The sequence below is a fragment of the Clupea harengus genome, chromosome 2, assembly GCF_900700415.2.
Source record: "Clupea harengus chromosome 2, Ch_v2.0.2, whole genome shotgun sequence".
Lineage (NCBI taxonomy): Eukaryota > Metazoa > Chordata > Actinopteri > Clupeiformes > Clupeidae > Clupea > Clupea harengus.
This window is the reverse complement of record NC_045153.1, coordinates 31,590,649-31,614,909: the sequence shown is the minus strand read 5'-3', so window position 1 is coordinate 31,614,909 and position 24,261 is coordinate 31,590,649. Positions and strand designations below refer to the sequence as shown.

General features: G+C 42.2%; 1 protein-coding gene across 2 annotated transcripts; it reads right to left on the bottom strand.

Annotated features, from left to right (window-relative positions):
• Positions 1-15,656: 15,656 nt before the first annotated feature.
• Positions 15,657-19,363, bottom strand: stx19 (syntaxin 19). 2 transcript variants are annotated; one of them, XM_031579458.2, is made up of 2 exons: positions 19,057-19,363; positions 15,657-17,496 (listed from the first exon to the last, which is right to left on the bottom strand). In XM_031579458.2, the coding sequence occupies exon 2, from the start codon at positions 17,420-17,422 to the stop codon at positions 16,538-16,540; it is 885 nt and encodes a 294-aa protein (XP_031435318.1). In that variant the 5' UTR covers positions 17,423-17,496; positions 19,057-19,363; the 3' UTR covers positions 15,657-16,537. The 2 variants fall into 2 exon arrangements, with proteins under 2 accessions (XP_031435318.1, XP_012675260.2); XM_012819806.3 differs by having other exon boundaries at positions 19,099-19,363.
• Positions 19,364-24,261: the final 4,898 nt, after the last annotated feature.

Here is a 24,261-nt window from a genome sequence, read left to right as displayed (position 1 = left end):
AAAAACCCAGTTTGAGTTACAGTGCTTTGTAAAAATACTACATCTGCATATCTCTCTCTCTTTCATATATATATACACACATATACTACATCTGCATATACTACATCTGCATATCTCTCTCTCTTTCATATATATATACACACATATATACACACACACATGTATATACAGTATATATATATATATATATATATATATATATATATATATATATATACTGTATATACATGTGTGTGTGTATTGTATTTTTTACTATATTTATAATTGTTCTATCTGGATGTATGAATCTGAACAACAAACAAAAAATCCATGAGATATTTGAAAACCTGTGGCACGAAACATTCTGTGCCAGTACCATGCACAAGCCATGACAAATTAGAAATTAAAAATTAAAATCTCATCCAGGCCAACTGGCCCCATCTCCCCTAACCCAGAAAAGCTTTTTCAAGCCTGGAACATTCTCCATTTATGTTACAATACCCATGTTTAACCATAATGTGTGCTTGGCCATAGACAGAAGAACACAGACAACATCCACGTCATCACATCGTGTCCATCAGTTTTAGACCAGTGAGCTTAATAAGACCCAACTAATTGCTATTGTGGATTCTCTCCAGTGTGGACAGGTATACCCAAACCCAGTGTGGACAGGTATACCCAAACCCAGTGTGGACAGGTATACCCAAACCCAGTGTGGACAGGTATACCCAAACCCTGTGTGGACAGGTATACTCAAACCCAGTGTGGACAGGTATACTCAAACCCAGTGTGGACAGGTATACTCAAACCCAGTGTGGACAGGTACAGTATATCCAAACCCAGTGTGGACAGGTATACTCAAACCCAGTGTGGACAGGTATACTCAAACCCAGTGTGGACAGGTACTATATCCAAACCCATTGTGGACAGGTATACCCAAACCCAGTGTGGACAGGTATACTCAAACCCAGTGTGGACAGGTATACTCAAACCCAGTGTGGACAGGTATACTCAAACCCAGTGTGGACAGGTACAGTATATCCAAACCCAGTGTGGACAGGTATACCCAAACCCAGTGTGGACAGGTATACCCAAACCCAGTGTGGACAAGTATATCCAAACCCCGGTATAAATGACGGGATGGGACATTGAAGTTCCAACTTAGAGTTTCTTGTTGAAATGTCCCCCCCAGACTGAGGAGCAATGCTAGTGGTGAATACTCTCCTTGACTTTTGAAGAAATACAACCAATTGATGTACATAATACAATTTTTTATGTTCTTTCTGTTCAGGAAAATCTCAAATGAAGTATGTATCCCAGTGATTTCTGTATCCCAGTTTATTTCTACCATTCACTTCTAACTCCACGGTTTGCAACAAAGTAATGACTTCCAACACCTCTGCACATTACACGATCACTGAAACGGTTTGATCTGTCTGGCTCACCACATGTTTTATTCTCAAAGAAATCAGTGTCATTGTTCACGTTGATCTCTGAAATCAATCTCACTGCAATGCTCAAGAAGGGAAAGCATTTGTCTGTTTTTCAACATAAACAGTCTCGCTGAACTCTTGACTCCTGTTTGATTATAATTTGAATGGTTTTAGTTATGCAAAAGGATATTACTGCGTTGCACTTGTAAGAGAGATAGGGAAGGACAAGGAGAGTTAAAAGCGAGAGAAATCAGAGAGGATAAAGCAGAAATGATTCAATTTTGAATGTTTCAATAGGCTTGGCCATTTATTTACCTTTCACAGTGGAGTGGAGTCTGGGGTGGCGGTGATGGTGGTGGTGGTGGCGGTGGTGGTGGTGGGGTGTCGAGAAGGAGAGAGCGAAGGCTCCTTTGATGCTGTAATGAATAGATGTGGTGTGAGCCCAAGGCCATTTCAGTGCAAATAAGGTCTGCATATCATTCTTCTCCCTCTCAAAGACCATTAATCCCATCTCTAAACTCTGTACCATAAAAAAAAACCTGTGCCGTCAGAGTGTGAAGAGAGAAGAGGGCGGGAGGAGAATCACAATGTAGAGCTAATTACCGCCATTCAAATAATCAGGCAATTCTCCAAAATGAACATGCAATTATGTGGAAAATAGAATTCTGATGTCTTTGTCTCTGACGTTGGGTTATTTTAACTGTACAGATACATCTGGTTTCAATGCACATTTATTAAGGCATACTCTATGTATGCACGTATTCTTTCTGCTGTGTAACTGCAAATGATTTAACCAATGACTTATTTACTAATATATGATGCTAGATCACTGGTACCTGCATTGTACATTCTCAATAAAAGTACATTTTAGTAAAAATTTGGACACACAGATACAAACAATCCGAAGGAATGTTTTGGGGTCATAGAGAGTGTTCTGGAGTGACACACAAAGTTATGCCCATACAATGCCCTCTACTGGTGTGGTTGGGTACTGAACTTTAATCGAGTTCGGTTATACTTATGAGCTGCATCTGATGTTTGACGTCAGCAAATTATCTATGTTTGATAACACAGGCTGTGTGAGCCTTCGCCTCACAGCAATTTATGTAATTCAGACTATCACAGAATTACGTTCAGTTCTGTTTGTGGCATCTTAAAACGCATTCTTGCTATTGATGTAGGCATCTGTCGATACATTAATGTTTTGAGTTAATTTAGATTCAATTGGATTAGCTTAGATTTGACATTTGTTTTGAAAGGAGATTTTACCTGAAAGTGTTTAGCTGCAGCTTGGAATAATCACAGATGACTGTCATTTTAAGCATGTTTTAAAAAGTGCTCTGACATGCTCTTCAAGGCATCTTCCTCTTCCTCTGTGAACCAAAGGTCTTGTGTGTGGTCAAAGGTGATTTCAGACGGGGGCCTCTCCCAATCTGACACTGAGTGGCATGGGTCAGGACTCTGCTTGGCGCATGGCACCATGGGTTCAGCACCCTCCTGCATGGCTCGCTCTGCCCAGTGCACCGGCTCTTTCAGTGGGCCCCCCATCGGTGTCAGCAGTCCCAGCTCTGCCTCACCCCCCCCCCCCCCCCCCTCCACCCAGCCGAGGGGTGACCTCCCCACCCCTGAGGCAGTCATGTGTGGCTGGCAGCGACATCAGCGAAAGCATCTGCACATTTTGCAGGCCTCTGGAGGCCCCAGCGCGGGCCCTGGCATGGGGGGAAACTGATGGCTGTGCATATGTGATAGCGTGTGGGGATGACCTCTTGGGCTCTCTGTCCTGAGGCAGTCCGGACTGTTGAGACAGCATGACAAAACACTCAATCCTCGCTCCCACTCCTATCACAACTCTGTCAGGTGCTCTACTCACAGGGCCTCAACAGCAGCACACGAAGCTTCATTAGGATGTGCAGCGGATATTACGGGAAGGATGTGAAACATGAAAATCAATGATAATTCTCACCAAATGACCTTGCAATGGATGCTGTGTGTAGGGTGTAATGTTAACATCTTCACTGCCATCCCATTGTTTGTCTCAGTGAAAGGGTGACTATCAGACTGCTCCAGCTACTGAGACTGGTGTTTGTGTGCTCTTAGTCCAGTCAGAACCCCAACCCAGTGAAAGGGTGACCATCAGACTGCTCCAGCTACTGAGACTGGTGTTTGTGTGTTCTCTAGTCCAGTCAGAACCCCAACACCTGAGAACAATTCCACATGTTTCAATCTGCAGGTCCTGCTCCTTGTACATGTCTCAAAAGCAAGACAGACCAGGGTTGGCTTTAGAGCTGAGCCTTTAAAGGCTTTTAAACTTGGTTTAGGAATTTCTTTCTGTACATAAATATTTTAGTATCTTTATGTTTTATATTTTGGTATAAGTGTTTTAGATGGATTCAGAAAAAAAATTGAATTATTATTTTTTGTAGAGACCTATTGGAACCTGCACTGGAATTTATTTCATACATTTATGATTTTTCAATTTTCCTAACATTCTTTCTTCACCTCTCTTCCTCTCTCTCTCTCTCTTTCTCCTCTCTCTCTCTCTCTCTCTCTCTCTCTCTTTCTCCTCTCTCTCTCTCTCTCTCTCTCTCTCTCTCTCTCGCTCTGTGTGTGTGAGCACTATGGACTTGTTTTTGGAGGTGTGACAAGACACAGTGCAGAGAATGATCTATGAATGGGGATTTATCTGTGGGGCTTTTTCATAGACTGTAAAGAATGTTGCCCTACCATAGGCCTCTGAGCATTAAAGGCTGGATGTGAGATGTTGAAGAATGAAATGAAGTGTAGTGACCAGGGATCCTGAGGCTGAACACAGAGTTTGGAGAAAGACCCCTGTAAACAGCCCTGCAAGTGAGCCTATAACATGTGTGAATGGTTAACTGCCATTTTCTATATTTTACAACCAAAAGCCTGTTTTTGCCTTTCTCTCGTCACTCGGCGGAGGCAGAGATGCAGGTCAGTGGAAAGGCGTCCCTGTCTGTGCCATAAAGTCTAAAGGAGGGATTGGTCTGAATGACCCTGGGCTGACCTCCTCCCTCTCACACTGCTCTGGAGGTGTTACCCGTGAGCGAGGGGAGCAGGTGGCCCAGGGGGTGACCACAATGAGCTGTGCCTCTGGGAACCATGGGGGCTAAAGGGGGGGGGGGGGGGGAGGGCACACAATTAATTTCAAATCATCTGAGAGGGAAGCTGACCCTGGGCCGGCTTAGGGCCAGATGGGGGCCAGATGCACTCCTGCGTGAGCCGCTATCAGGGAGCGGCCGACTCTCTGCTGCCACTAATCAAACACTGTGGGGGCCTTAGCTTTGGAGGTCATCTTCACTCTCCTCTGTGTCTCCAGCAGATAAATGATGATGACCCTTCCTTCTTATCTGGCCACTGCAGTAAAAGATGAGCTGAGACTAATGCTGGGACATCAGGAGAGGATTGGCTGTGTATTGGGGAATTCTATTTAAATAGTGAACATTAAATAATGATATCCACTCAGGGTTTCAAGAAGTATATAAAACACAAGTGAAGGTACACGAAGTACCTCCAAATAATAAAACTCCCATCTGCACATTTCATTCAGTAATACATGTGTATATTCCAGTATAAGCTCTCGTAGGCTGTCACAAACTTAAATCTATAACTCTTGGCTTGCGAGTGTGTGTAGGTGCTTATGACTGCCTGACTGCATGTGTGTGATATATGGATTGGAAATGGTAATCCCACTTTATGTATGAGCAACTGAAAGCTCAACTCTGGAATAATGCTCGTAATTTATGGTGTTTTCTTTGTGCTACCCTGAGTACACCTCTTATTCTCGTCACCAGTGGGAGAGTGTGTTCGTGTGAAAGAGGATTTGATTTAGAGGACTGTCAGGCGTTTTTGCGCTTTGAATTACTGCAAGTGAGGAGCTGGTCAGTGGTGGGGCCTGCACTGCAGACACGGACCTGCTGCAATCTCTCCCTCCTCTCTCATTATTGTGACAACAGTGAAGTACCTGCCTCCACCCTCACACCTACCCGCTGTTATATCGCACATTTGTTTTATAATGACATCAAGGATGACAGTTCTTTCGTTTGTTGTAAAATAAACTAGCACTTCTATTGATTATTGTTATCCTCTAATGATTCTCAATATCGGAAACGACCCAAACAGGCATAAACTCTTTATGAATGGGCCTTTGAGCTTTGATGAGCTGTTGTGATCTCACCAAGCGTTTTCCTGTTCTGTTCATCATCATCCTTCCCATCAAAACCTTAGCAGTGATTTCCGGTGGTTATTGAGCCAAGGGCATTGCTCTCCCAAAGCAGTTGTCATACATTGTAATAAAGCAGAGAATCTCTCATTGAACCCCCCCCCCCCCCCCAAAAAAACCAATCTGCACTTTTCCAGTACCCTGTCTGTCTGTCAGTCTGTGCCATGAGAGAAGCACAGAGGAGCGTAATAGAAACATCAGCTGGAACTAGTGCTGGCAGATTAGCTGGCATGACTGTGGCTTTGTGTGGTGTTGGAGAGTTGCTGGGAGTTGATTTTGCCTGAGTCAGTGAGGAGGCCGTGACTGAGATCTTCACAGATGAGCACAAGGCCCCGATCCCTCCAGTGCATTGTTGAGCTCTCTGATCATCCTGCACCTGCTCTGGATGCTTGACTTTTATGAAACACGTAGCCCAGGCCCCCTTTGAATTTAATTGAAATGTGGTGACATCTGGATGCAATTTAAGCAGGGGAGACATGCTATTCAATACATCCGACCACGCTTAATTTATGACATACAAAAACAGCTCAAACATTGCATTCAATATCCATGGGTCCCGTTTGTGGCTCATCCATCAAAAGTGAATTTGGGAATGTCAAGATGGGCTGGTGCCTAGAACATGACACCCTCTGCATGCTTCCTGTCAAGCACGCTCTTTTATTGTCTCTGCGTGGTTTTTGGCCTTCATGGAACTCTGTGAACGCAGCTGATGTCTCTGGTTCGCATCTGTGGTGAGACTTGATAAATAACAGTGACCAGTCTCAGATGGACAGGACGTCACCTGAAGACCAGAGCGGATGCTGACTGACCCCAGTGTGATGCCCAGTTCCAGATGCCTGTTTTTATTCCACAGGATTGTAATTCACAAAGCGCCATTTACTTTTGGAAGCACACTAAGTTATCCGATAATAAATGCACATGAATTATGCAGGGGGTGATGATGGCATACAAAACAACGGAGGTATATTTCCAATGCTAAACTGCTTGTTGTGCTGTCAGATCCGAGGAGACTACATAAGTGCTTTTTATATGTGATGTACGATGTCTGGATTTAAATATGAAGATATGATGTGTCAGTTTTGTGCAAGGGGCCAATGATAAACAGCTCCGCTTTTGTGCTGGAAGGCCCTCATTTCATTCTCAGCTGTTGGATCCAGCTCTGAAATGGATGGTTCATATTTACAGATGCCATGCACTGGCACTCAGTCTTTAATATGATATCTTCATTAGATATGAAGACACCCCTTGCAGGAAAGTCAACTTACTCTGGCCATTTTGTAATTCATGTTTGTCATACTTAATGGGTTATTCAGATGCTTTAATCTGACATTAGATTCAGATGTTTTAATCAAGATATTAAATCTCTAGACCATTGCATCTGTTTTACTACGATTTTAATCAGAAAGGGACGGTGTGTTATTTTCCATGAAAGTTTGTGAATACAGTATCACATTGGACTCGATAAAATATAGCAGGATCCCGTTATGTTTAAAGGTCGTTAAAATACACTCAATTTAATAAGTGCACACTGGCTGGCCAGCTCCACAATACAACAGATGTGTTTTCTAAGATCAAGCTTTAGCTTGGTATTCCCTCTCAGAAAGTCCTTTCCAAACTGCCATAAGAAGTGTCATTAACACATGCTTACATGTTTCACATTTTCATAGTGGCTGTCAAGAAATATTTCAAAGACTATAATTAATATCCGTGTAAATGTGTAATAATGCTAAATTTGCTTCAAAGGCATCCCTTCAAATAATCAGTGCTATCTGCTATGTACAGTAAATATAGGAGGTTTTTCTTTTCCTGCTCTTAAACAAGCACTGATGAATAACAAACTATACGTAGTAAATAAACAGCTAACTACTGCTGTCCCACACCTGACATTGAAAGACTTTTGAGCAGTTTGAGAGGAACATCAATCAGCACAGGCCCACATCTGAGTCTCACCGTTTGGCTCACCTCATATAGGAGAGCGAACCACACTGAGATCTGGTTAACACTAACACACTGAGATCTGGTTAACACTAACACACTGAGATCGGTTTAACACTAACACACTGATTGTGAGAGGGAGTTTGCAACAGCAAAATAACTTCCTGATAATGAGCAATAATAACTCTCTAGCCGATAGCCAAAACAGAGGAAAATCATAATTTATCTTCATGACAACATAACGGCAATTCATAAATAAATAAACATGATATAAGGTGTGAAAGGGTGGGTAAACTTTTTAACTTTCAGCTTTCTTTCACTTCCAGTTGTGCTGCTTGTGTAGACAAGAGAGGCACTCTCCAGCCTTATTGTGCGTGTTCATTCCTCTCGGCAGACCAGAGCTTCAAAAGCACGCTGCTGCCCGCAGTGCTCCTTCTTTTCAGCCCGCTGTCGCAGACAACTTGACACCCAGCATGATCCCAATCACGGCAGACATAAAAGCACTCTGGTCAGTTGACGGCATCGGGGCAGACAAGAAAATGACCCGATCTTTAGTCAGGGCTGGAGATTAAGCAATTGCATTCCCTAATACCTCTCCACTCACTCCCAGCACAGCCGGGCAGTCTGCTGATGACAGTACCATTGAGTTGAAGTACTATTGCTAATGCATTTACCTTAGAGATAGGATAATGGGAAACGGCAAAGCAAAACAGCATTATATTATGCTGTAGTACTGGAGGAAATTTAAAGGAAGAACTTTGAGATTTATAACAGTTAAGACTTGTCATGACCGCAATCAAGCAAAACAAAATGACTGCTTGTTCTGATTATATGTAAAATGCCCTAATGAACTGTGATGTCATGTTATTTTATTCTTACAATTGATTACTTTAGCGTCCTGACCCAAATGTATGATTACAAAAAATAATAATTCATTTTTATATCTTTATAAGTGGAATGCCATAAACCTACTACTCTCAAGGTAGGTATAAAGTGCTTTTGACAAGTGCTTTTGAAAGAAGGATATCCTTCAAACTCAAACACACAGAACTAAATCATAAAAAGTATGACATATCAATGCCCATGCCATTTTTTGTTTAAAAAAAAATTAAAAAGCTCCATAAAAAAACAATGAATCCAGACGTCATTCCAGCTTCTTTCTACTAAAGATCAAACTGACTCTGGTGCAAGATATCAAAGACTTTATTGCACAGTAATTTTAAAGAAATTTCCAGAATATTGCTGATGTAAAACATCATTATCCAGATGAGAGTGTAAGTTCTGTGTGTGTGTGTAAGTGTGTGTCTGAGAGAGAGACAGACAGAGAGACAGACAGAGAGACAGAGAGAGAGAGAGAGAGAGAGAGAGAGAGAGAGAGAGAGAGAAGGACTGTGAGACAGAGGGATTGGGTGAACGATAGTTCCAGGATATGGTGGTGGAGGAGATCAGACGTCTGAGAGCCAGGCAGTCTGTGAGGAGGGAGAAGGTCTTTAATGGCCCTGCGGTAAGACCAGGGACTCTTTATGGGCCCTTTATGCATGTGTAAAAGTATGTTTCCCTGCCGCAGTGAGTAAACAAGCTGATGTTTCACACTATTAAAACTGCTATCCTGGATTAGTCATCTGAGTGTGCTAAGGGGAATGCCTGCCTAAGTGGGCAGGAGAAGGCAAGGTGGTGGAAGTGGAAGATCGTCAGTTTGTGGCATTCCCGGCACGGTTTCCCCGAAAAATAATTACTTCACTGTGATTTTTGATAAAAATAATAATGAGGGAATAAGGGGAAAAAAATCACAAACTCTTCCATAAAAGTTTCATGAGCCTATCAAGAGGAAATAACTTTGGGGGACATACTGAATATCATTTGAGCAGTTCTGTGGAATTCTTTCTTTTATTAGGCCATTTTCAACTCAATTACCTACTTGCTTGACTGCTGCTTGCTACGGCTTTTAAGGGACAGTATGATTTTAATTAATGCTAAAGGTCATTGGATAAGGGCCATTTTGTTGTAAACTCTGAAAAAGTATGGCGTCTTTTCAATTGTTTTTCCTCTAAATTAGTTTACAGTCAGAAGACACATCAAAAACACCCAGTGGAAATGGTTGCTTTCAAAAGTCTGCTCATTATTCTCAATAGCTTGACAACATTCACACTGTGCAAGGATGCAATGACTGAAGAGAAAATCTAGTGACTGTCAGCTACACTAGCAGGTAAAACACAAAATGATTCTCTGACTACAGACGACAGACTAGAGTGAGTTTATAATAACATGATTCTCTCACTACAGACTAGAGTGAGTTTACAATAACATGATTCTCTCACTACAGACGGCAGTGAGTTTACAATAACATGATTCTCTCACTACAGACTAGAGTGAGTTTACAATAACATGATTCTCTCACTACAGACGGCAGTGAGTTTACAGTAACATGATTCTCTCACTACAGACGGCAGTGAGTTTACAATAACATGATTATCAGACTACAGACGACAGTGAGTTTATAATAACACGATTCTCTCAATAGAGTGAGTTTACAATAACATGATTCTTTCACTACAGACGAGAGTGAGTTTATAATAACATGATTCTCTCACTACAGACAACAGTGAGTTTACAATAACATGATTCTCTCACTACAGACGACAGTGAGTTTACAATAACATGATTCTCTGACTACAGACGACAGTGAGTTTACAATAACATGATTCTCTCACTACAGACGACAGTGAGTTTATAATAACATGATTCTGTGACTACAGATTGCAGTGAGTTTCCAGGACAATAATATGATTCTCTGACTACAGACTGCAGTGAGTTTACAATAACATGATTCTCTCTCTACAGACGACAGACTAGAGTGAGTTTACAATAACATGATTCTCTTACTACAGACTGAGTTTACAATAACATGATTCTCTCACTCAGTGAGTTTCCAGGACAATAACATTGTTCTCTGACTACAGATTGCAGTGAGTTTCCAGGACAATAACATGATTCTCTCACTACAGACGAGAGTGAGTTTACAATAACATGATTCTCTCACTCAGTGAGTTTCCAGGACAATAACATGATTCTCTGACTACAGATTGCAGTGAGTTTCCAGGACAATAACATTGTATTGGCAGCAGAACCCTGCAAGATAGCAGCAGCACAGCACAGCACTTGAGCCCTCCCCTGCAACTGTCTTCAAATTAGCATTACGTGACTGAAGCTCATATCAGGGAGAATAATTTATGGTTGCCATAAATAAGTTATTGTGTTGAGTTAGAATGACTGGAGTTTGATATACAACAGTCTGAAATATTTGGACACAGGGCTTGCGCTGGATCGATGTTTGCTTGGGAGATGTTGGCAAACAGATGTCAGAGGAGGTTGTCGGCGTAATGAATGTCAGTCAGATTTGCTTGGCCCCTGTGAAGGTGAAGGCCGGCAGCTCTAGGGAGGGTTAGGCACACACTAGTCTGAGTACTGTCTGTCTGCCACTGCCTGATGCAGATAGCCCCCCGCACGCACAGAAGGGACAGAATGTTCCATTCCCCGTTTTAAACAGGAAGAAATGTTTTTAAAATGCAACACATCTCTTTTTCTTCTGCTTCCATTGGTTTTGGGGCTGAAACCTTTCATCTAAACCTTTTCCCTAAATTGGTCTTACACTTTAAAAAGGCATCTGCCTATATTTTAAACCTCTCTCATGCATGGCATAGTCATTGTGGAGCATAATAATATTTCAAAAAGGCCATAGAAGTTTTGAGACTTTAAAATCCTATCAGATACAACCATACATATTGTGGGCCATCTTTACATTTTCTAGATATATAGAAAAAATTATCAATATTAACTGAATTGTAAACCACAAATCAATATGTAGTAATTCTTTAAATAAATTGTAATTTATAATTGCAAAGCAATCAAGATAAAAAAACATTTTCGTATACTTAAAGTATTACATTTTTACATCAGTATTTTCATTCTACTTGTCACTCGGAGATGACAGCTACCCTCAATGAAGAAATAAATTAAAAAGTGTCACGGTATCAGAAAAACAGGTGGCAGAATATTAAAGTGTCACACTGATATTTATGAGTGCTCCTCAAATAAGAAATTCAAGACGTACAACTGTGGCAGCTGTGACATCAACATGTCACAGCGATGGTCCTCCTCGAGCTCCGCCACGGACTCCATGGGTGTCAGTTTCAGGTGCTGAAGCCAGCTTCCATCATTCTTCTTAACTTGGGACAAGAGAAGTGCATTTTTTGCATACAACTGTGTTTTGACAAGGAGATGAATGTGGCACTGTAGCAGACTGTGACCTGCTCTTGGAGGGAGACATAGGGTTGCAGTGTTAGGAGAAAAGGGACACATTCAGCTGTAGTATGGCTGACCGTGAGACCTGGAGGAAAGCAAATGAACACACACATCACAAACACCTGCACATACAGACATACAGACAAATGGCAAACTGCTTCATCATTCAGAATTGAATGGCATAAAAACATCACATGAGTATAGCTGACAAAAACAGATATGACAAAGTTGCTGTGATTTTGTCATATTTCTCACTTGACAGAAGCAAGATGTAGTGATATCAAGCAGATATTGATCAACCCCTGGGGAATCACAATACTGTGATACGCGCCTCCAGGCCTCGCTCCTTTCCTGCCTGTGATGTAGCACAAGCCCCTGGAGCCCCAGACATCCTCTCCTCTCCTCTCCTCTCCTCTCCTCTCCTCTCCTCTCCTCTCCTCTCCTCTGTCTCTCTCATGGCTCATTGCTATTCTTCTCATTCTCTCGTGGCAAAGGAAGTTGTCAAATTGTTGTGTCATTTCAACATTCCCTCTGTCTTCTCTCTCTGGCCCAGTGGCAGTGATCTGATGTCTCCGGGCCCACTGTGGCTGCTTCCCCCCCTCAGACCCTCTCACCCTTGTGGTGTGTTTCCTGGAGATGGAACGTCTATAGCTCCAACTCGGCATTCAAGCCTGTCTCCTTATTGCTTTCTCGAAACCTCCCTTTACCATTCTTTGGAAACAGTTTTGTGCCATAATAATAGGTACTTTGTCATCTGCCCGAATCTGTTTCGAGCAATTTAAATGCAGCTCACAATAGATTTCTTTGAAATGTTATTAAGTCAACCAAAGTTCAATGGAGGCATTGTAAATAAAGTACTTTTTTTGCCACGTGGATGAATGACTGAATGGACTGAAATCCATTTTGATGAACATTTTTGCTTTTTCCATTTTGGCTTGACTGTAGAGGCAGTGGTGGAGAGATACTTATGCTTGTTTGTGTATTCAGATACCACTCCTCTCAGTATTATGAAAGGTCCTGTGGATAGGCCCAATGCACCATTATTTTGCCTTATTTTAATTATGGTACGTTTGTTTCTATTTTTTTAATAAATTGGATAAAGAGGTGGTTCAAATCTGATGAAGCATGTATACAGTCTATATCCATATAATCACATATAATGTATGTATGACTAGTCTTTATTCATTCTATACAATCCTAATGTTTTATACAAATGTCATAAAATGTTTTTGCTCATTATTTTCTATATGTCCGTTCTAATCCGAGATCAATAGGGTTTCATGAGTGGGAACCCTCTCACCCTGGTGACATGCACGGTGTGAGTCACAGCTGAAGCCTTCTCCTTTACGGATATCCTGTCCTCAGACATCCACGCTCTCCCCTCCTCTCCTCTCCAGGGTCTCGTTCTGCTAATGAGGGCCCAAATCTCAGGAATATTGGGGAACTGCAGCATTTCCAAATTGTCACGGTTCAGATGGAGTGTCACTGGTCCCAGTAAATCAACCTGGCCAGCTGAGCCTTACACACACACACACACACACACACACACACACACACACACACACACACACACAGTCAGTGCTCTCACACTGCGTGTCCATTTCCCCCAGGCGGCCCGTCCAGCCCTGTTCCAGGTACTGTGGAGTACGGGTGTGCCTCATCAGGAACCACATCAGGGCGGAGGAGTAGAGTAGAGGAGCGGAGGAGCGCAGGAGCGCAGGCCAAAGCATGACAGATAGAGACGCAGACAATAGGCTCCATTCACTCCGTGGCTGAGGGATCCACTTTATTAATCCTCGCATGGAATTCTTTGAAATGAGAAAATTGGGGAAGCATGTTTAAAAGACATTAATCATTAGAGTTAACGTTTGCTTTTATCGACACTGTCAGCCAGCGTGCCGGTTACTTGTAATATTGTCCCAGTCAGTACAGTACTTTGTGCCTGTACTCTAATGCTCATAATAAGATTTCAAACGTCTTAAATGTTATTTTATGTTATTATCGTGATATGATACTCTCTTGCTTGTTTTTTCCGTACACTGTAAATAGGTTTTAAACTGCTGAGTTTTATTTCCATATTTCTTGACTGCTTCTGTGTAGGGTTGGCCCACTGTCCTTCAAGGACACACAACACCAAACAGCAAGCCAGTGTTGAGACAGTGCACTCAACTTCAACACTGGCAGTTGGCCTCACATAATAAGATGCATTTATAAGATTTCAGTTTTTATTGTGTTGGCAGAATTTGTGCTGAGTGCATTTTTCTTTACCCTTAGCATTTTCTAACAAAGTCAAGCAGACAGATTGATTAGAAATAGTATTAAAAGGCCAGAGTGCCGTGTAATCCTTCAGCCATGATTCAATTTGGGAAACTGCCTCACTGACTATATGTATCAAATCACTTCCTCTCCTGACATTGCTTGTGTTAACATCCTAATGGTAATGATAGAACAATAAAGAATGCAGTTAAATGAACTCTGCTGTTTTCTTTAGAAATTTAGAAGGTGGCAAATAAATTCCCTTTAATCACAAGGAAAGTTTAGTTGTAAAGTATTGTAAAGTCTTCTAACAGAGTCAGTAAAAAATAACATATACTTCCGGCCTTTATAGATCTGGAATTGACTTTGCTGTGTTCCTGGATATAATTTCTAAAGGGAAGAAATTGTCTACAAAAAAATTAAAACCCTCATCTGTTTTGACAGGATAAAGACAAAGACGGAAAAATCACGGGCTCTGTGAATGGTCAGTTATCTTTCACCAGCACCACCTGCTGACCAGTTGAAAGCATAATGCTAACCATTGTGAAAGGACACAACTAAGTTGCGTTGCGGATCAAGTCTTTTTTGTAAAAATGTTGCCATGATGCCATATGATCTCCATCTGAACTTGATTAAGTAGGACACATCTGATGACTCAAAACTCTGGTGCTTTCCAATGCTTAAGCTCCGTATCAGGACACATACCAGACTGTGTACTGTGTTGGGAAGGCTGCACACTACTCAAGTCCACACCTATCATGTGTATCACTGCCAAAGCTGGAATATAGGACCCGCCTGTCAAAAGTATGCTTAATCAGCCACTGAGTCTACTCAAATTATTCCATATAAACACATTTCTTTTCCCCTGAACACCATCACTGTTTACTTATTTACGGCAATTGAAATATTTTCCACGTGATAAAGAAAGAGATTTCAGACAGAGAAAGAAGAGAAATTTACGAACAAAAATTTAAAACATTTTCTATTCTGCAGGGCATAAACATTTTTTTTGTGCTTCTAAATGGACTTTCCAACTTGCTGCCATAACTTAATATTATGTTGTCTTTATGTGTTATTTATGGGTTATTTACCTGTATTTAATATTAATTTATATTATTTATATTTATCTAATAAGTATTTGAGAATGTTATGGTGACTAGGCTGGCCGTCATAGTTTCTATACTGTATTTCACAAAACAAAATCCTGTCGTGACCAATCTAGGACAATTTTTTAATTTGTGATGTTTTAGACTCATACATACTATGCTTAACAAACATATCGGCCCCCATACATTTATTTTAAGATTTTTTTCAATTAAAGGAATGTCTAAGGACAGGTAAACCCATAACTGACCTGGGTGGCATTCAGAGGCAAAGGAATGTGGCAGAATGAGTCCCATTAAATGTGAATGTGAGTTGTCTAAATGGTGGGATCCAAATCTAATAATTGTAGTGATGAGACCAGAAAGACAATGTCACAAAGTTATACTTAGAGACACTAGGTGGCAGAGTTGCTTCGTAGAACGTTTAATGTTTGAATGGGTCTACACCTACATCCTGTTTTCCCACCCTATCAAGGTTTAGCTGAGGTAAATTATTTGTAAGACATTGTTATACATTACACTTGCTAAAATATCACTTCAAGCAAGTTATTCAGTTCATTGCATGGCTCAAGACATGACAATAAATATGGGACTATGTAAATGCAATGCATATACATTGTTATCACCAATAATTGAATTCATACTTAACATATTGGTCAGTCTAAATAAGGAGGCCCTAATATTTAAGTTTCCTGGAAACCAGTCTTTTGGGTGTGCCCATGCAAGTGTGAGGAACAGCCTTTGCTCTTTGTGATTTTGTTGACTCACTTCAGTTAATCTGGTAATATTACCCTCATGCCTGTGGCCTCTGACCGACCAACAACAGGTTTGTGTGTCGGATGGCTGGGCACACCTAAGCTCCACTGTGTGGCCTGACAGCCGATACCCGTGCAGCTGACTAAATATGTCCTCCATTTCTAGTCCATCATGTCAGCAACTAGTTTACTGATTAATGCTGTTAATACGGTTAAGTACAGAGAAAGAACTTCACATGTATTTCACTGATATGATGAGAGTGATGAGAGTGTTTCATCTGCAATGTATGAAGAACTCATAAATATTGACCACGAAGTGTACATTCTTGATGAATAAAATATCTATTCATTTATTCTGTTTTTAATTTAAAAAATATACAATTGATGTGATTGTATTCTTACTTGAAATGTGTTTGTGTCTTACGAGGAAATGGAGAGTAGAAAAGTCTTTGCGGTGCAGTTGTGTCTTAAAGTGCATTGTGCCTCAGCAATGTTTTTTTTTAAAAACTTTTTTTGTTCGATTTTCCCCTGTTGTCAGCAGCAGCTCCAAGGACAGCAGCAACACAACAGTCTCTTCAAAGGATTCTTCTTCTTGTACCTGGCAGCCATTTTAAACTTCTCATTTGTGACCTGCACATAATCTTGTGTCCTCTCGACATTTGTCTGGATTCGCTCAATGTATTCTCCCTGCTCTTGCACCAGCAAGAAAACATCCAGAAAGAGGTCCCTCAGGTCCTTCATGTTACTCTCCAGGTTGAGCAGCTCCTTGTGCCGCTGCTCGATCTCTGACAGCTGATGGCGAGTGATCTTGGAGTCCAGCAGGATGTTCTCGTTGAACACTTCCCACTTCCCCTGCTCCATCATGTCGTCCACCTCCGCCTCAGTCACTGCCCGCCCAGACACCTCCAGCTGACGGCGGATGAAGTGCTTACACTTGTCCTGCTTGCTGAGCAGGGAGTTGTTGTACTGGAGCATCACTCTTTGGAAGTGTCGGAGCAGATCGGCATGCTGGGTTTTCTGGACGCGCACTGTGGCTGCATTGGGGCCCAGCTCAACCTCCATCTTCTTGGCCTGCTTGGCCAGCATGTCCAGCTTCTTGTGGAGGCTCTCGGCGCGCAGCTTGATGTCGCGCGTGATCCTGCTCTCCTTCTTCATGACGCTGAGGCGCCTCATGGTGGCCACCAGGTTGCGCTGCTGTTGGCTGAACTTCTTCACCTCAGCTTCTAGTTCGTCGATGCTGTCACGGATGCGTTGAGCCTCAGACAGGAAGTTCTCCAGAACTGGTTCTTCCTCAAAGATCACAGCTTGAGGTGGTGGAAATAGCTCATCGTCGTCATAGTCCTCGCTAAAAGGGTCGCTGCCGTTCAGGTCCCGACTGGACTTCACCCTCTGTCGCAGCTCCTCCATGCGGTCCTTCATGGCTCCTGGTTGGGGAGTTGGGCTGTACTTCTTCTAAATCTTACTCTACTTCTACACTGAAATGGCAGTGTGCCCTAAAGTAAAGAAATAAAGATCAGTCATTCATAACCTTATCTAAAGCTTTGGTATAATTTCCATGTATATTCATATATTTATTATCAATTTAGTGAAAAAGCCATTTTAAAACATTTTAGTAGCATGATGAAGCATCTGGATGGTAAATAGTTTTCTGAGTGCTTTTTTCCCTATCTTAGACATTAAAGTCAAATTACATGCATTTATTGGATAATAAGCAAAGGTCAGAGATTTGCCAGCGCAAGTTTCACTATTAAATAAAGGACCATTTTGTGGCTCGCTATAGTTCCTCTATTTACAGCATATTAATCATTACATGATATAATTAATAAAGTTTGCTCTGACACACACACACTGCCAAGCGGTGAACTTGAGATGACAAACTATGCAGGAGCTTTAGCAGGCTGATTTGCCTGTGGAATTAATGCAGAGATAAATGTTGATGGCATTTTTCATCCCTGGTTGAGTCTGTGGATTGTGGTTTTGGAAGCAAAATGAATCTTTGAAATAAGAAGACTAAGGGTGGGGTGGAAGGAGTGGAGCTGAAAGCTCAAAATCACTGACTAGCCAACTGCTAGTTGGATTTCCAAGAGGAAAGAGTGAAAATGCCTTTGTGTGTGTGTGTGTGTGTGTGTGTGTGTGTGTGTGTGTGTGTGTGTGTGTGTGTGTGTGTGTGTGTGCGTGTCCCACCCAATCTCCTTAGAGCAAAAGCTTATGAATATAAAAGTGGTCTTTGTTCTCTGTGTGGAGTTTTCTGCTCGCCCTGGGTGTTAGGCCTCTGGTGGCAATCTAACACTGTAATGGCGAAGCCCAAGGTTTTGAGTTTGTTTTTTTGTTTTTTTAAATCACCCAACATCGGTATGCCCTACTTCCAACATTTTGGTCTAGAACACCTTTATTACAGGATAAAGCTTGGATGTCAGGGTTTTGAACCATGTTTCCCCTACTCTAGACAGTACACTGACCATTTTTCAGTCAGGTTGAAGACACCCATATTTATATGGACCATTCCCATGTTGACACTCCCAACATCATCTCAGATGATGTCACAGGATTTCCAACAAATATAAGGATGTACTTATGGTCAAAATGACCTTGTTTGAATAGGAATTTGTATTGAGTATGACAAAACAAAAGACTAATTGCAAAGAAACAATATTGTAAAAGAAAGCATTCAGTATTAATGTTAGAATGGTATGTCTTTTACTGTTTTGCCCAGTACTCCTCTAAACAATATAAGTTATGAATGACTTGATTTTTCATTCTGTGGCTGTTTGTATAGCTTTTTTAAATCGCTGGATAAGTGTTAACTTTTACACAACTCAGGTGATTGTCTTTTTGATCAATAAACAAAGGACAGGTGTCATGGCAACATTGTACTAAAAGGGTTAAAGAACAGTATCCTGTAGTGTTTATCCACACCCAGATCTTATCTACATTATGGAAGCCCTGCTATTTCACTGCAAATGTCTGTAATCAGATAAAGATTAGCAAACAGTGCCTTGCCCACTGCACAAATGAGTTTCATACACCGCAACTCTATACAAAAGTAGACTCACTGTCACATTTTCTTTCACTATCACAGCCTGAGAGATTGTTACCTCTACTTTCCAATGATCCTTGACATTCTGATCCTTATTCCATAATAGGTGCACCAGGAATGTTGCCCGTTGTTCGACTCAGCCATACATCTCAGATCTGTCTAAAGCACCTTTTGAGAGAATGAAGTCCTTAAGTCAAGGATTCCTCAGATGCATTCTTAGCTCCGGACTGGCTGTGAAAGGACTTGCTCTTACACATGTGTGTTCCGTGAGAAACATCCCCCCTAGTACGCTGTTTCCAGTTATCCCTGAGAGGAACAACAAAGACTCCTGGGAAATCTGGCCAGGCTACTTTGAGGCCACGCCTCCACGTGCCTGAGGGCGAGAGTTTTGTTAGGGCAGTGAGGGTGACACTCTTTAGGCCGTAGAAGTAAGGGTTAAGTGTGAGACAGGAACAGGAGTACACACAGCGCACCCCCCAACACAGACACACACACACTCACACAGCCTTGGGCCGTGCTGGTGAGACATAACAATAGATTCGTGAAGCAGCTCTGATTGCCTCTGACAAGGATTAGAGTTTGTTAAGATTGGCTTTCGTAAGCTGCCCCCTCATGGTAAAACCAAAACAAAGCCAGTATAAGGCCCCATTTTTATGTGGGTTACAAAACAAACTAGAAAAACAAAAGAAAACTAGCATCAAAAGTTTACTATATATATAAACACATTACAACTGTTACATTGAATACGTTGATATTGGGATCGACTTTGTTGGGCTTGCAACTGAATACCCTGAATAGACTGAAACGAAACAATGTAGCAATCATTATGGTGTTCCTAGCACATCAGGACAAACATTCCATTCCACATGAAGATATTACAGTGCAAGTCTCCGTGTCCCTCCATAGGCTAATCAACAAACAGGCCCAATCAGGCCCATTCATTCTGGGGGCAGAGGTTCAGTTTTCAGTAGGTCAGAATATATGCCACCATTATGAGTTATGTTCAGTGAGCCCTGATTTAACTCCACTGCATTTCAAATATGTGCTACATCTACCCACTGAAGAACTGACTAGGTGGGGATGATATTCCGTTGACATTTTGTTATGTCATACTAAACTGTTTTGATCTGGCGCCTGAATATACCAATGAGTTTTTTTGCAACTGTGTCCACTGTGGAGTGGAGTGGAGAGACACAGAGGCTTGAAGGAAGTGAATATAGTCTGCTTACTTGAACCACCGCACCAATATCAAAAAAAAGTTTTTATGTTCACAAGGGAGAATGTATGGACAGAAAGATTCTACAGAACCTCTACATCATCCATCCATCAGAATGAAGCAGTCACACACTTCAGTGTGCTACAAAGTACTTTCTCCATAAAACTTCTTTTTTGATAAAGGCTCAATGTTGGGAAAGTTGAGATCAGTCAGTAAAAAAGAACTTCTCACAGTCCTAGCCTCAGGACAGAGTCTTTTAGGTCAGCGTGGGAGTTGAGTGTGTGCTTGCTGAAATATGCTGCTCCTCTCCTCGGGGATGTGAAGGAGCTGGAGATGGAGGCACCAGCCAAATGTGGAAGAGATGCAGAGACATGGAGATGATGATGGTAACACACAGTCACCCGACTCAGCCAGTCAGCATTCCTCTCTCATTCCTCTCTGTCAGTGGACCGAGTGGAGAGCAGCCAATGAAGGAGCTGGAGACTACTCCGACCACAATGGAACTCTGGCAAAAAAACTCACCGATCAGACATTAGAGGAGGTCACTAACTCATAATCAATCTCCCGTTTGGACTCAGAAGAGGAACACAGACTCAAAGACCAAAGCCCATGCCAATCTGCCCAGAATAAATCCTTATTTAAACAAACATTTCATATCCCTGGGATGTTTTGAGGTTTGGCATTAAATCACCCTGTCAAAGGGCAGCTACATGTGAAATGGATGGTGAAATCTACTAGGTGGAAAGAAATGCTCAGACATTTGTAGAGGGGGAGTTTAAGTGCCGTTCACTTTATTCCAGAGACTCACTGTAGAGTATCAAAATTCTCCAACCATCTGTTTTACTCCTGAACAATAAATATACAAATTGCAATGCATTTTTCATTTTTATATTCCATTTATGGATGTGTAAACATTCAGCAAAAATCTATGAAATATTTCTATGAAATTTCCCATTACTTTGTCCTGTAGGAAATGACATTAGAATTATGCATCTCCAGTGCTATGATTTACTGGAGATGCATAACTCATGGATACCACACTAGATACAGTATGTGTACACACACACACACTCATACACACTCACACACACACACACACACACACACACACACACACACACACACACACACACACACACACACACACACACACATGCCATGTGACCATTATCAGTCATTATTGTGTATATTTGTCATTGTAAAAACGGCATTTGCAGACCTTTTACTGAATCTTCTGGCATAACCGTGTGATAAGCATTACATGACAGATGCCATAAGTCATAATGTGTCATGACAGTCATGTTCATCAGTGTCCAGTGATATGATATCATCATGAGACTATTATCAGTATCATGAGACTAGAAGTATCATAAGACTATTATCAGTATTTTCACTGCTATCAAAATGTTTGATGCTATGACAGCTTTATGCCCAGGGCCACACCGCTTACTTAACCTGTGTACTGCACACCGCTTACCTTACCTTACCTGTGTACTGCACACCGCTTACTTAACCTGTGTACTGCACACCGCTTACCTTACCTGTGTACTGCACACCGCTTACCTTACCTTACCTGTGTACTGCACACCGCTTACTTAACCTGTGTACTGCACACCGCTTACTTAACCTGTGTACTGCACACCTCTTACTTAACCTGTGTACTGCACACCGCTTACACACCGCTTACCTGTGTACTGCACACCGCTTACTTAACCTGTGTACTGCACACCGCTTACCTTACCTGTGTACTGCACACCTCTTACTTAACCTGTGTAATGCACACCGCTTACCTTACCTGTGTAATGCACACCGCTTACCTTACCTGTGTACTGCGGCACTGCTACTACCAGCCCTATCTTTCTATATTGAACTTGCCTTTGATAATATAGCCTACACTGGGTTTCTGCTATGACTATATAGTATACATGTAGCCTCCACTTTCTCCTTTAATAAAAATGGCTTAAATGGTTAAAAATGTTTATGTCTGTGACAGATATAGCCAAGACATTGAAACTATTGTGAAAGGTGTCAGTTATGTAATGTTGCTGGTATGATGTCAATATGGCTATTAACAGATCTTTTCACAGTTGATGTTTGCAGAGAAGCGCTAACATGGGGGCTGAATGAAAGGCAAGAGGTTCCGCAACAGGTGAGGTAAGGGGTATGGCATGTGCTTAAGTCTGTGACGTAGGCTGTTATATGGCATTCAACATTCTAAGAAAGGTTAATACCATAAACGATAATGGCAATGTGACAGTCCTGCAATTAGTCATGACTAATGACAGGATATGGCATCTGCCATTAGACATTTAGAACAAGGTAAGGTCACTTTTATGGGTTCGAGAAGTATTAAGCTTGCACTAAGCACCTCCTGGACAAACTCCATACTGACATCAAATGGACACTAATGGGAATCAAGCCAAGCAAAGCACAGTATTTTTAAAGTAAAGGGCATTTAAAAGCTTCAAATAATGATACGGACCTAAAAGGCACACGGCAGGTACAACAAATATGGGAGGAGACAATTACTCGCCTCAAGCACATCAGCAACACGGCCCTCCCAGGGAGGCTGAAACTCTGGTGCCTCCATCTGGGGCAAAGTCACTCTAGCACAGGACAGCAAGCTGGAGAGACTGATCAGCTGACGCACGAGGAAATGGCTTGGATTACCAGGATGTCTCAACATCATAGGATTGTATGAAAATCAATTATTTTCGCTCCCAATGTCTAGCCTGATTCCTGATGGAGGAATATAAAAAAGTGCCAAAGTCAGATTAGACATGGCACTCAAAGAGTCCTGGGATATGGTTGTGAGAAATGCCGCCCCAACCCTAGCAACAGGACGCAAATTCAGCACTTCTACAAGGTACCAGTGCCAGGTACAACAAGGAAGAGAGGGTTTTACACTAGTGACAAGCAAGCCCACATGGCAAAAAGCAACACCAGCAGAACGCCAACAACTTGTGGTGGAAAAGGGGCTCCATCAAGAAGAAGCTGCCAGGATGACCAAAGCTGTATCTCAAGCCAAGCAAGGTCGTTGGGATGGGATGGGAGGGCATTGAGAAGAGGATAGAGACCTGTGGAAAATGGAGGCAAATAGGTCACGTTTCCTCATGCATGCCATGTATGATATCCTGCCTTTTCCCGTAAACCTAAACCTCTGCCTGGGAGAGTTAAGTTGAGTCTGTTAAGTTCCTGCCAACCTCAAACATATTGGTCGGTTGTAACCTCAGCCTAACAACACAAGGCAGATACACCTGCTGACACAACCAAGTACTGCTGTGTCTGGCAGCTGAACTTGAGGAGAAAAGAAGAACAACCAATGCTACGCCCAGTCATCCCTCCCATGCCCAGAAAAGTAAAGAAAAGAAAACTCCCCACTTCCTAAGTCAGGCCCACTGAACGCAGCCAGAGACTGGAAGATGCTCGTCAACCTAAGCCAGAAATTCGCCATTGATAGCAGCAGCACCAGCATACCCCTGAATAAAGACAAAATCTCCACTTAAATCACTCAACACCATAAGGGACAATCACGAAACCCTTTCCTGAAAACATGCCATGACTTCAGAGCAAATATTTTCCCTTCAAGACCGTGGCTGAACGTTTCAGATTGGCAACGGCGTCTCCCCCTTGTCACTCCCCCGCTGCCGGATCAATACTGCGCTGTCCTCAGACTGTATGGCTGAGGCCTGAGGCGGACACGCAGGCACTGCAGCTGCTGATCCGTGTACAGCTCGCCCTCTGCTGTCACTTCTGGGAAATGATTAATGGTGGAGCAGCAGCGTGGCGGCCGGCGCTGGCCAGTGGGGCTGTGCTCGGCCCCCACAGCCTCCTCTGCCTCCTCTTGCCTCCCAGTGCAGCGCTGGATAAAAGCCCATTTCCTCCTACTGCTGACCCATTACCTCCTCTCCTCCTGGGCTTCACTCCCTCCACCCTCCACCCTCCACCCTCCTCAGCCACCTCCTAACTTTACACCTGCACAAGCCACTAGGCCTGCTATAAACT